Genomic DNA, 14608 nt, shown 5'->3' with positions numbered 1-14608 from the left:
CATCTGACTCTAAAATGTTTCTGTTGATCTTGAAGGTGTCAGTTTTGAAGTTGGGGCTTATTTCTTGGATAGTATTTTCTCAGTCCTTCTATGTAAAACCCAATTGACTGTAGACAGTCACTCCAGCATTCCAGCAGTTTCCAGTTAATGTCAGGCCTGTGCTTTGGTGGTTCTTGGATTGCTCCTGACCATCTGAACCAACTTCCTCTCAGCTGAGTGACAGTTTGGGTCTTCTTCCAGACCATGGCAAAGTGGCTACACCTCCGAATAACTTGTATAGTAACTGTTATCTTGGCTTCAATGGAAATTCCTGACTTGTCCAAATCTACAATCATCCTTCTCAGATCTGCACTGAGCTCCTTGGATCTTCCCAATGTGCTGTGTATTAGTCAATCCAATGAATGCTGTCAATCACACCCTTTTTATGTAGACACATAGAAGCTACCAGCTGTAGTCAATCATGATGATCACTGACAGGAAGTTAAGAGGGCTTGGCCTTGGTAGTTAAAATACATTTCAGCACCACTGAATTATGTTTTAGCGAACCCCCAAAAACTTTGATCAGTTTTGGAGATGAATCAGGCACTGCTCTCTCTGACTGCTTCCAGGAAATTCCCTCAGTGTGTGTTCACTATTTAGCAGCGCTGCATGATACAAAACCTCAGAGACTGCAGTCCTGCAGCTGTGAATGTTTGTGGACACCCCTTCTAATGAATGCATTCAGCTACTCATGCACACACACAGCTTGTCTAGATCCTGTAGAGAAGTAATGTCAAAAGAATTGAACATGAATATATTTGGCACCATGCATTATGCCAGGTGTGGGCTAGAGAGGTATAAAGCCCTCCAGTATTGAGCTGTGGATTCTCTGGAATGATGGATGGTGCTCCATCCAATACTTTTGGGATGAGTTGGGGAGTTAGGATGAGGTGGGATGGTGATTGGTTAACATCCTGACCTATTTAACAATCAAATTCTCACAGCAATGCTCCAGAATCTAGTGAAAAGCATTCACTGTATTTGATGGCTAGAAGAATGAATGGATGGATATATGGATGGCTAGAAGAATGAATGGATGTATATATGGATGGCTGGGTGAATGGATGGATGGATATATGAATGTCTAGAAGAATGAATGGATGTATATATGGATGGCTAGAAGAATGAATGGATGTATATATGGATGGCTAGAAGAATGAATGGATGTATATATGGATGGCTAGAAGAATGAATGGATGGATATATGAATGGCTAGAAGAATGAATGGATGTATATATGGATGGCTAGAAGAATGAATGGTTGGATATATGGATGGCTAGAAGAATGGATGGATGGATATATGAATGGCTAGAAGAATGAATGGATGTATATATGGATGGCTAGAAGAATGAATGGTTGGATATATGGATGGCTAGAAGAATGGATGGATGGCTATATGGATGACTGGGTGAATGGATGGATATATGGATGGGTGGGAGAATGGATAGATGGATATATGGCTGGCAAGGTACATAGATAAATGGATGGATGACTGGGTGAAAGGTATAAATAGATGGAGAGAGCTGGGTGAATGAATAGTTGAATGGATGAATAGATGGATGTTGGGTAAATATATGGAAGAAGTGAATTGATTAATTGATGGATAGATGATGGCTTGGTGGCTAGATGGATAAAAACTGTATAAATGCGCTGTGTTGTGTAGTTTACTGACCTACAGTACTGAACAGAACGGTAGTCTATTGACACTTGAATACAAGATTAGAGAAAGAAGGCACACTTTAATGATAATTAGAATCCATATGGCTTTACAAAACCTACATAAGCCTTTAATGAGAACTGAAATAAACCTACATAAACCCTGAAATAAAATTTGACTCCAATAAAAGTCAGTCATCATAGTAGAAGCAGATGCTTACTGGAATAAGCCTTTTTTAGGTTTATGTTAATCTTAATGTGCAGTTTCTGTAAGTGTCATGTAGTCTAATAAACACTACCCTTTCCCATTTCAACTGTTGTATCATCTGCACCAAAAAGTAAAACTGTCTGTTTTATTACTTGACTACTAAGTATCTGGATAAATGTTTTGGACTCTTTCCCTCTCAGGACGTGGGTGTGTCAGCGGGTGACGGTGGGATGTGTGACCCGCTTGGCTCTCATCATGATGCTTTGTGCTCCTGCTCTTGCACGTAAGTCACCTTTAACAGACCTTAACACATGCAGCCTGTTTAATTATGGTTAACAAAAAGGGCTGAAATTTTGGAATATGGCCAAGTGAAATTTAATTATGACCATCCATAGAAAATGGTGGGAAATGGGCCCTTTAAGACAACGGCCAACCAAGGCATAGACATACATTACATCATGTGAAATTAAAGCCATAATGTGAATAAAAAGACTATTGCTACCCAGAAATGAAGTAAAACTGAAAAGTAAATGATTTGATTAGCAGTTATTCTATTAGCAGATCATTTAGCTTGTGTATTTTAATAATTTGAATATTTGATATTTAGACAAGCTGCAATGTTGTTAGATGTTGTTGTCTGGTTAAATGTAGGTTGTGATCAAACCTCAACATCAGGACAATGTCTAATGCCAATGTTAGTTTGATGCCGAATAGTGGCCACAGCTGGTGTTGATACTATGTTGATTTTGTTGTGAAGTTGTGATGTTAAGTAACCAAAGTCCAACATCTTCCAAATGTCACCTGCCAACAACATACTGACATAAAATACCAACATTTATTCCAACAGGCATGGTGATCAAAACACAATGTCTGCTAATCTTCATAATATTAACATCCACACAATGTGGAATTCTAACATTGTTAGATGTAACTCTAGGATCTAACGTTAGGATTTGACACCAACAAAACTTTATTTTCAACTGAAATTCTGCAGAGAACGCTGTAGGAATGTACAGCAGTGTCTTTAAAAGGTTTCAGGAAGGTTAGACTGTCACACTGCAGATGTAATGTTCCAGAAACGTTCTGACATATAACACATGATGTGATAATGGTTTGAATCACAACATTTTTTAAATGTTTCTCACACAACATTCCCAGTTAGGCAAAAGGTAACGTTATGGGCACATCTGAACAAACATTCGCAAGACTAAAAATGCAATAAAGAAAATGCAATATACTAAAAACACTGAAAAAAAATTATACATAATTACACTGATAAATAGTTTTTAATGAATGTTTTTAGAAAACATCTTCCAAACTTAAGAATTTGAGCATTTATTTGGAATAGAATATTTTATGAATTTGCACTGATACCAAAAAGATTAAAGTGTGAAAGAATGAGAAAAGCCTTCATGTGAATAGCCCTTATATATTGAATGTAAAAGTGTTAAATAAAGAAGTACTTTCTAGAAATAAATGTCATTTTATTCAGAACATTCTTGTAACATTATACTAACCAAACATTATTATTATTTTTATTATTTATTATTTTTTTTACATTTAGTTTCATATTTGGACAATGACCCATTATTGGTAATGCTGCTTCTGCACCACCACCTGAATGGATTTGAACTGAGATAATAAACATGTGACTGAAGCGCAGACTTTCAGTTTTGAATCAAGGGTTTAACAGCTGTTAACTAGTTTAGCCATTTTTACATAGGTCTCCATTTTCACGGCTAAGCAGTGAAAATGGCCAAAATGGCTTAGCAGTTCACTGCTAAGCAGTTTCATGGCCAAGTTTGGCCTGTTCCCTCATTATTTCATGATAAAAAAGTATTGAATTTGATAGCTGTTCATAGAAATTCTTGAAGAGGTGTTGATTCAGGTGAAGGAGGCCATCATTAGAGTGAAAAAACAAAGCAATCAAAGTGACTTATCAATGTGAATCTAGCAGCTATCCTTTATATTGTGCTACATTTCACAATGAATGGACCAATAGAAATGTTTGGACAAATAAAATATTTTTAACATTGACTTTCTTTGAAAGTGATGTTTTTCCTTCTCTTGTAAAGTTACTATTTTCTATATTTTTGAATATTATAACACTTAAATATTTCTATAAATCTGAACTACCATTCTATAGACTATATTATATCTATAAATATAAACAAAAATGATCTAAATATATTTCTATAAATTTAAACTACTATAACTATATAATTATTTTGTGACAAATTCATAGCTGTTCATAGAAACTCACAATATGGGAGTTTTACCAAAGAGGTGTTGATGAAGGAGGTGAAGGAGTCCGTCATTAGACTGAAAAAACAAAGCAAACTTCAAAATCAGCTTTAGGAAAGCTTTAGGAATGGCCAAATCAACAATCTGCTACATTCTTACAAAGCAGGAACAAACTGGTGCACTAGGCAACACCAAAAAACCTGGAAGACCACAGAACAACTAAAGTGTAGGATCACAGAATTCCCTTCACAATATCTAGTTAAGTCAAGAACCCTCTCAAAGAGGTAGGCATAGCAGTTTCCCCAATCAAGAGACGTCTTCATGAATGTAAATACAGAGGGTTTACTTCAAGATGCAAACCACCAGTGCTTCTAACACTCAAGAGCAGAGAGGCCCGATTAGACTGATCTAAAAAAAGACTGAGAATTTTTTGGATAAATGACACCAAGATTAACTTCGCTGAATTGTGGTGTTTTTTACATATTATTGGCAGTTGTTCAGAAATTCATGATGAATGGACTAATAGAAGTGTTGCAAAATGACTCTAAATCAAATTCTTCTCCTGTAAAGTTGCTATTTGTAGGTGTTTAGCCATTAAGGTTTATTTTTATTGACAGCAACAATATACTTGCATAGGCTAAACTACCACCATAACTGCATCCTTGGATAGACTGTATTTTATACACCCGATTAAACTCATTAATCAAAGAGGCCAGTTGTGCTCTTACTTCCCGGCCAATATTGTGATATTTTTCAGGATAAAACACAGACAGAATAAATGAAGACGGCCACGTGTACCAATGTAATCAGAAGTAAAAGAGTGTACAGTACTGGTCTGCTGTGAGGCTCAGTGCTTCTAAATCAGGGTGTTATTGTTGCACTGGGCTGTTCCTCACTGACTGTAATGCTGGACAGAAATAGCCCCTGTGCTGTACTGTAAGATTATGACAGATAATCTTTCTCCTGATGATTTGTCAACTCGATAAGCCCTGAAATGTTAAGAGGGAAAGCCGCGACAGGCCCTGCTGCTCTGAAACTGTCACAGCGCTCAGGAACCTGTTTGTTTGTGAACTTTCACAAACTGTGAAAGGCCTCTCTCCTTACATAACACATGGTTGGGTTTTTTAGCTCCTGTGGTTTGAATGGCAGTGGGTGGCCCTGCCGCAGACCTGCAGTAAAACAATCTGGCTCTAACTTCACTTACAGCACTTGGGAATGGAAATGCACGCTCAGGAGTTCTGTAGGCACGTAGGTGCTGCACACAGCCATTAAAAGCCAAGCAAAAATAAAGGGCGGGGAAAATGAGACTGGTGTTTATATGTTAATGCTTCAGTACCAGTTTATTTATGAGTATTCTACATTATTACACACACAATTGCTTAATAGTGTCCCAATCTGATGCTCTAGCTACAAGCTAACATGCCAGTCACAATGCAATTAAATAAGTCCCTCCATTATAGTCACTCTCCAGCAGTGCAACAAAGTTTAGCCTCCACATTCAACACACCCATGACAATGAACACATTGACACACTAGTGAGCAAATGCAGCAAACACACTAGGGGGACTGGACAGCTACCTCAGCGCCTAAAAACAGTTGGGTGCCTTGCTCTGAACCCCCTCAGCAATGAAAATTAAGAGAGGAGATGGTGCTGTTCTTTCACTACACCCACCCCACACTTCTTGCAGGTATAGGGGACTGAACCAGCAACCTTCCGTTCCCAAGCCCACTTCTCTAACCTTAAGACCACTAATGCCACATTCTATATGTGCTACTATTTATCATATCTGTCATGCCAATTTTCTTTGTATCACTATTGTTACTTTTTGTAATGGTTTTAAAATAATATTGATCTGTTAGTTGTCCTTTACATTGTGTTAATATTTCTCAATTAATGAACCAACAGCAATGCTCCAAAATGCCTTGGAGTAAAATCTTTTTACATTGACTTCCATTGAAAGCAAAAAAAATATAATAATGCATGACAGTGACAACAGTGACAGCATACAAAATACTACCACCTAACCATCACCATGACTACATAAATATAACCTGCTAAACTACTGACATAAATATTTAATTAAATATATATCTACAAATATACACTACCACCATAACTACACTTAAATGTAATCTATAAACATAAACAATCACCATAATTATACTTAATTATTATCTATAAACCCAAACTACCACCATACCCACACTAAAATAGAATCTATAAACATAACCTACCCCTATAACTATAATCAAATATAACATAGACACACAAATTATCACTATAACTACACTTATATAAATATAATACAAATATAAAAATGCACCATCACCATTATGTGTATATATACATATGAGTAATATATATAAACACTACACATTCAAATTATTTTTTATTTAAATCCAATTAAAATATATAACATAAATACATACATGCTTAATATTAGTGCCTTCATGCCATCAGCATGGGTGACAGTTAACTACAGTTTTTGTATTTGCTGATTAAATGCTGAGTAATTTGACCCAATTCCTCATTACACCATATATTTAAATAAATAAAAAAATGATCAATAAATTTAAAAACTAGGGAATGGTTTCCACCCTAATCGTGGAATCGTCTGTTTCAATGCTGCTGTGCTCCACCTACATCCAACTAAACCTAACTGAAAGCTCAGCTTTGGCCTCTTTTACTTTTTATAATAAAGGTTTTTTTGGGGGTGGAGGGTGAGGGGAGAACATTTCCTTTCATAAATGTTCATGTTTTTCATCATCCTGGGGGGATTTGGTCCCACCAAGCACTAAATACACACACACGCTAAGCTAAGCAGTGTGACTGCTGTGTCTGTGCCTCATTTGCACTAATGGGTGGCTTTTAAAGGCGGCTTGCTGTAGGCATGTGCAGATTAAACCGCTCAGTCTGGAGGGGAGCACGCCAAAGCCCGTAAAGACGAGGTGGAAAGGCTGTATCTTTCTTTCCTGTGTGTTTACTTCAGGCTGCGAAGCTACTGAAACAGTTCCAGATGTGTTCACACTGTATCGCTGTGTATCGCTGGCAACTGTACAGACCCTCACTTTCACAGAGGCTTGTCTGCTGTCCCTCTTATCCCTGTGGTGGTTCATCAGCCAGCCAAGTCCAACATGCTGTGACTCATTTATTTCCATAGAGTGTACTGACATTACTCTAAATAGTGTAAGTTTAATAAGTTTAATATGCATCCACTGGCCACTTTATCAGAAACCCCTCATGCAGGGATTCACTTAGAAACTGTAGATCATCTGTTGCTCCTCAGTTTGTGTTTGTCTTCCTCCAGACCTTCATCAGGGGTCAGTGTCTGACCACAGAGCTGCTCATTTGGATATTTTTGAGTGGTGGACCCACTCTTAACCTAGTATTCACACCACTGTACCTGGTATACTTAGCCCAGCACCCCACCCACTACCTACTAAGAGCATTTTTGCCATCATTTTGGAGATGCAAGTTTTTCATTGGACAGCAGCAATATACTGTTGTAGACTTGGGATTTGCTTCATAAGGACACAAGCCTGTTTGATGTGGACATGGGACTGTTTGGTATTTGGTGTAGACACACAGGACAGTTCTATGAGATTTTATAGGTCTGAATTTTCTTTAGTTTTAATATGTAGCTTTAAAAACACAAGTAATCCAGCAGTAATGGAAAGTAATCTGATTACGCTACTTTAATATGGTAATCATCCAGAGCAGAAACGTCAGTATCAACTCTGCCTTGCAGGAAGGTAAGCAACGCTCCTCTTTTGTTTCCTCAGGCCTGTAAGAAGTATTTTGATAACTTGCAGTGTCTGATGATTGAATCTCAGAATATGAAAGGCAGTAAATTGATCTTCTCTTTCTGCGCTGACTCTCTGTGGGCCTTTACAGAAAATAAAAAATGCCACCGTTTGATTGATAGTTGTCATATTTGCTTTCCCCCAGCGAGCTGACAGATTAATGAAGACGAAATAGTCTTGCAGCGCCTGTCAGGCTGACCTTCTGCAGCTGAGCTTCCCCGCATGGGCAAAAAGACACACAGTGTACCACAGGCTTCCTGAAAGCCCTGTCATACAGCAATCAATAATGAATTCATCAGAGCCTGCACATGTAAACAATATTGGATCACTGTATTTAGTAAGAAACATGGCTGTTGCTTAAACGGATGGTCTGACCCAATGCTAACCTCAGGCTAAAGAGCATGTTTATTCATTATTATCCATGGTAGCAATCTGAGCCTTTAGGACTTGAAGAGACTTGAAGAGAAGAGTGAAGAGACTTTCTGCTGTTTTAGAAAATAATTTTGATCATAATTTGGCACATGCTTGGGGATATTCATGAGCTTAATCTGAATTTGTAAATGACTGGAGAATAATCTAGAGCAGGGGTGAGCAACGGGGACCAGAGAGTCCAGCACAGTTTGCTTATTTTCCTGCTCTTACAGACCCCTAACCTGGCAATTAACAGCTGACTTGGATAAGGTGAGCTTGAGCAGGAAAAGCACAAACCTGTCCTGGAAACCAACCCTCCAGGATAGACCCTCCACTCCTGATCTACAGTTAGGGGCACTGTATGCTGGGGAAGTTGAAGTTGAAGGGCCTGTGGCTAATAGAGGCCCTTAAAATGTATTGATAAGTATTTTGGGAGAATTGTTAGAGTTGTTGGACCTTTGTGTAATATCTTTTCATGGGGTACAAAATTCCTAAGTTTGGACCTTGAGTTAATTATTTAGAGCTTACTCTCACGTTAATGTTCTTTTGGTTCCTTTTCCAGAGCTGGACCTCAACAGATTAGATGGCGACACTGTGTGCCCAACCATGAGAAACGGACAAGACGACCTTCCAGGTAAAATCAAGAAAGCAGAAAAGCATGAACATGGACTGACTGTATGGATTAACATCAAGTACATCTTATTTCTTATTTTCAGTCTGTTGATAATGTGGTTAATGACCTCACCAGAACTTCTCCAACTCACTTTGACAGTTATTTAGTTCATTTTTGTGATTCTTCCCCACAAAACCATGAAAATAAGAGGTAGAGCATTACAATACACCTAGACCAGCTGATCCGTATCAGTGTAGGACAGTATGAACATCTGAGTCAAGCTTTTTTGAATGGCTGGGCATCTTGTTTGCTGTTTGCTTCTCTGCTGACTCAACATTCAGAAGCTTTTTATTGGCTAAACAGGGGGAATCTGATGATGGCCTCGTTTTCAAAGCATCCTCACATCTCAAACGAGGCAAATAAAACACGGCGCTTTCTTCTGGCCTGGTTCAGCAGCAGGAAACACCTCATGCTCAGCAAGATTTTAATTGGTTGCAACTACCTTTAGTGCAGCAAGTAGATGTGGAGGGTACAGTCACAAAATCACTCTCAGGTGTTCCTCAGCGAGGTAGCTAGAAAGTGTGTAAGCGGAATTTTTAGGGGGGAAATCTGCACCTGATTGCTGTAAAACAAACACATGTTTACATTATTGTGCTCCATGTTGAGTCTGAGGTTCTATATAGTTAGCATTAGCTGGGATTTTTTTTATGTTATATATATATATATATATATATATAGTTTTACAGGTAGACACTCTCACTGACCACTGACTTTATGTTTATTTGGGTTTATTCTAATGTTATATAGAGTTTTACAGGTAGACACGCTCACTGACCACTGACTTTATGTTTATTTGGGCTTATTCTAATGTTATATATAGTTAATTACAGGTAGACACTCTCACTGACCACTGACTTTATGTTTATTTGGGTTTATTCTAATGTTATATAGAGTTTCCAGGTAGACACTCTCACTGACCACTGACTTTATGTTTATTTGGGTTTATTCTAATGTTTTGTGTGACATTATGCGCTCTCGTGTGCAACAGGGTTTGACCTGATCACGCAGTTCCAATTGGATGTGATTCCTCTGAAAGGCGTGAGGAAAGTGGAGGGGTCCACTCCCACTCAAGTGGCTTACAGACTTGACAGGGAGGCCAACTTCCAGATTCCAACCAGGTAACCCCCCACCCCTACATACACGCACACACTAAGGCCCAAGCACAGACATTTTATGGGGCAGCAAAAAAAACAACAACTTCATAGTAAAGTACATTATTAGAATTTACACACTGTAAAAATGTAAAGTCCGTCCACTAAATAATGCAGTAACTGATTACAGAGCTGATCTCATTTAGTCATAAGTTCCCCTAGCTCACATTTTTAACATTTAGTGAAGGAGCTGCAGCTAAAACTGATTAGGTTTTGTGGTACATATGTAGTCTGTGGCTTCTCCCCCTCAATTTGTTTACTGTTTATTCCCATCAGCAGCTTAGAGCGTCCCCATCACATGACATCCCAAGACTGCGAGGCTTGGAATGTCATGTGAGCTATGGTTAGGAGCGAGCTATGGCTGAGAAACTGAGTTGACTCAACTTAAAAACAGCAAGAAAGTTTGGTATCCACAAACCTTTCATATCCGGCCACATGCACATGCACAGGTAAAAATACCTGTCCAGTCTCTGTCACAGGTGTTGCATTATTAAAGGCTGCACACAGGTGTCACTGCTCTTCATGCAGCTTATAATTGACCTCAAATAAAACAAAATGCATGTCTGAACATATTTGGCATGTGGTAGAGCGACCACAAGCCCCAAACTGCAGGAAAACACCCGCTTACAGCTTTTACAGTGTTTAGATGGATTGACTCAGCAGAGGAGGAAGACAGTCATTGACCCTGATGAGGCGCTCGCTAGGAAAACAGCTGCTTATGATTACAGGCTAAAACATCCAGAAACTTCCAGATTTCCAGAGAATTCCAGCCTATGGGGATCTGGCTGTTATAGTGCATCCTCAGGTTGAAAAGAGTACGAGTGAGTGTGAGGAGAGCAATGCTGGTCTGTGATCACAGATAAGGAAAATTAAGTACACATAGAAGTACAAGATAAGTGTTTCTAATAAAGTGGCCAGTGCGTATGGTCCACAATAATGTTACAATATGTCTGCAAATGCATCCCTGCTGCCGATGGCATACACTGATCAGCCATAACATTAGTACCACCTAACTAATGGCGAGTTGGTCTCTCTTATGCCGCCACAAAAGATCTGAGCATTCGGGGCATGGAATTCACAGGATTTATAAGGTGTCCTCTGCTATCTGCCACCAAATCATTAGCAGCAGTACCTTTAAGTCATGTACGTTGTGAGGTGGGACCTTTATGACCCTTAGGTGTCCATGACCCTGTCACTGGTTCACTGTTTGTCCGTTTTGGACCACTTTTGGTAGGTCCTGAACACTGCATACCAAAAAAAAAAAAAAATCACAAGACCTGCCTAACCTGCTCTGACCCATCTGGTCGTCTAGCCGTCAAAGTTTGGGTCTTGTCAATGAGGCTCAGATTCTTTTGCTTGCCCATTTTCCCAGCTTTTAACACATCATCACCTTCAAGAACTAACTGCTCACTTGCTGCTAATATATCCACCCCTTGACAGATGAAGCCACTGTAGATGGACAAAATCAATGTTTGTACGATAAGTCATTTAGTAAACACATAGGCTTAGTGCTACACTACTCTCTTGTGGCTGCTTCTTTTTGTCTTCAGTTAGAGACTCTAGATCATCTGTTGATGCAGTTTATATTAGCCATCCTCTAGACTTTCATCATGGGTGAATTCCTGACCACAGATGCTCTCATCTGGATATTTGAGGGTGTGGGCCTACTTTCAACCTAGCAATGATACTGAGGTGTGTAAAACCCCCAGAACCTCTTCTGTGTCGAGAGTGTAGCGCTAGACGCCTTTGGTCTCTCATTGGTGGTTCTTACCTGGCTGGGGAATCAAGCCTTAGTCTGCCATGGGGAAGGCAGAGTTGTTACCCACTGCACTACACCCGCCATGAACACTATCATGACCATATCAGTGTCACTGCTGTGCTGAGAATGGACCACCACCTCAATCATTTCTGGACAACAGCGGTCCTGTAATCAGACACTGATCAGTGATGAATAGGGTGAAGGGGGGCTAATATACTGTGCAACACTAGATGGCCTCCATTTCTCTAATTAGAGCTGTATTGTAGAGCACTGAATGCTGGCCTCTTTGCAGAAATAAATGTTGGCTCTCTGTAAGCATACATGCACTGCTTACATAATGCAAACAAATTTTAAAATGTACAGCCAACAGGTTCTTATTCATTTGGTGTGACATAATGAGGAGAGAGTTCTGTACCTGCTACAAAACCTCTGTCAGGCTGTTAATGGAAAAAAAACAAAAAAACAACAGTGAGCCTGGCTTAGCTTTGAAGTGTTACTGCCTCCTCTCCTCTTTACACCTCCCAAAGGAGGGAGAGAGAGAGAGAGAGAGAGAGAGAGAGAGAGAGAGAGAGAGAGAGAGAGAGAGAGAGAGAGAGAAAGAGAAAAAAAGAAAGCAAGAAAGAGAGAGAGAAAGAGAGAGAGAGAGAGAGAGAGAAAGAGATAGAGAGAGAGAGAGAGAGAGAGAAAGAGAAAAAAAGAGAAAGCAAGAAAGAGAGAGAGAGAGAGAGAGAGAGAGAGAGAGAGAGAAAGAGAGAGAGAGAGAGAGAGAGAGAGAGAGAGAGAGAGAGAGAGAGAGAGATACAGTTATTACAGCATATCGAAGATGGTTGGATGAACATGTACACATATACGCTATAATGACAAAAGTATTGGGACACCTGCTCATTCATTGTTTCTTATGAAATCAATGAAAATTAAATCTATGAAATATATATATATATACTCACTTATGTGTTATCTTATCATATGTGTGAAGGATTTTCAAATAAGTAGTAGATGTCCCAATACTTTTGACCATTTACTGTGGAAATGGGGGGGGGGGGGGGTGAGAGAGCTGCTAAATAAGACAGACTGGAAGAGAGAGAAATACTGAAAGTGAAGAGGTGCAGTGAGTTAGCCACATGATGGGACCCTTGAGAAGCCCTCATTTATTTTACTAGCGAACAGGAAACTCTGTTTTTATCACTTCGCCTTGATCCCTTTATGAGCTGGTAAAAAGCAGCTACAGGCCATCTATAAATACCCCACCTGCCGAGACCTTCGGCCTGTTGGGAAAGCTGCCGCTCAGAGGCTTTAAAAGCACCTCAGCTCGCTCAGCCAGCGGTCCAGCCCGTAACAGCCTCCAGTGGACGTAGCGTGCATCCCTTTGAAAGGACTGGGGAATTTGATCTGCAGAACGAGGGGGTGTGGGGTTTCGAAGATTAAAGAGCTGTTAGTTTTGATTCATGTCGTTTTGATGATATTATCTTGGGAGGGCCGCCGGGCTGGCACAGGGAAACGCTAGAACATTCCTCATCCTTTACGATCACCTGTTTTCTTGGAGCTCAGCCAGTAAAGGAGAAGCTATTACCGGCCTTGAGTTTATACTGTCTATAAGTTGCTATTAGAGAAAACGATGCCAGGGTTAATTAATCAGTTTAATCATTTATTGATGTGGGACTCAGGTAAGCGTGTCCACACTGTTATGCAGGGAAGGGGTTTGTGGGTAAGGGGAGGTTGCAGAAGCCATGTTATTCAAACCAAAGCAGAACTAACGCAAATGAGGCAGTTGAGGTAGTGTTGTAGTCAAGACCAAAACCAGAACACATAGAGTCCTGAGCAAGACTTTTAAAAGTCCAAACTGAATTAAGATTTTTCATTAGATTAATTTCTAATTCCTTATCATTCCGTTGCCTGAAGCCCCTCCTCCCTGATCTAACGTCCTAAAAGTTTTTACGTACATTTATGACAAGTCTATGCAAGCCTCCACCTCGCCAAGGCCCCCTTCTTAACCCTGTCATCTATCATTCCTGGCTCCACATATCAGAGGAGGGACTGGCATCCTACCACACAGTAGAAGCCTCCCAAACTCCAGCCCAAAACTCCCTCCTCTCCCTCCTCTCTTACAAATCTTCTCTCAAGTCATTATAAGCTGATTATACATGATATACATTAACAAACAATATATTAAAATATATTTCATCCTATATTTTCCAAAATTTGACATTAAATAATATATAGCCTTAGCCTTTTTTGGAAGCAGTATGTTGATGATTTTGTGTCCAATTTTCTGTTGTCCCATAAAGTCAACCGAATATAAACCAACAGTATCTGTTCCATCCATTTTTATGATTGATGTTAAAATATAATAATAACTTTTTTAATCTGCCCTCAAACAAAATTTTTCTAGTTGAGCCATCATGAAAAGGAACAGATTCTGGACACCAGCACTCAGCACACAGATCTCTGATCACTGCTCAATTCCTCTATTCCGCATCACAGTGCTCCAGTCAGCATTCTGCCATTACTACAGTACAGTATAAGACATATTGAGAAGATCAGTCAGTCAAACAAAGCTGTAGTAGTTGAAATTGGCTTGAAATTTACGCAGAAAGGCTCATTACACACTAAGGTGTATTACTCAGTAGCTACAGGGACTTCTGGTGGAGCAAATTGGTGGAGCT

At 39.5% G+C, this 14608-nt stretch overlaps 1 protein-coding gene across 1 annotated transcript in view; it reads left to right on the top strand.

The window, feature by feature from the left end:
- The first annotated feature begins 805 nt into the window (after window positions 1–805).
- Window positions 806–14608, top strand: part of LOC140549003 (uncharacterized) — a 52259-nt gene continuing 38456 nt past the window's right edge. Inside the window, exons 1-4 of the mRNA XM_072672206.1 lie at window positions 806–834; window positions 2104–2186; window positions 8925–8996; window positions 10024–10153. Of these exons, the coding sequence (XP_072528307.1) occupies window positions 806–834; window positions 2104–2186; window positions 8925–8996; window positions 10024–10153 (314 nt within the window). The remainder of the gene's footprint in view (window positions 835–2103; window positions 2187–8924; window positions 8997–10023; window positions 10154–14608) is intronic.

Source organism: Salminus brasiliensis, chromosome 2 (assembly GCF_030463535.1).
Source record: "Salminus brasiliensis chromosome 2, fSalBra1.hap2, whole genome shotgun sequence".
NCBI classification, from domain to species: domain Eukaryota; kingdom Metazoa; phylum Chordata; class Actinopteri; order Characiformes; family Bryconidae; genus Salminus; species Salminus brasiliensis.
Note: the sequence above shows the minus strand (reverse complement) of the source record. Positions and strands in the feature narration are given on the sequence as shown.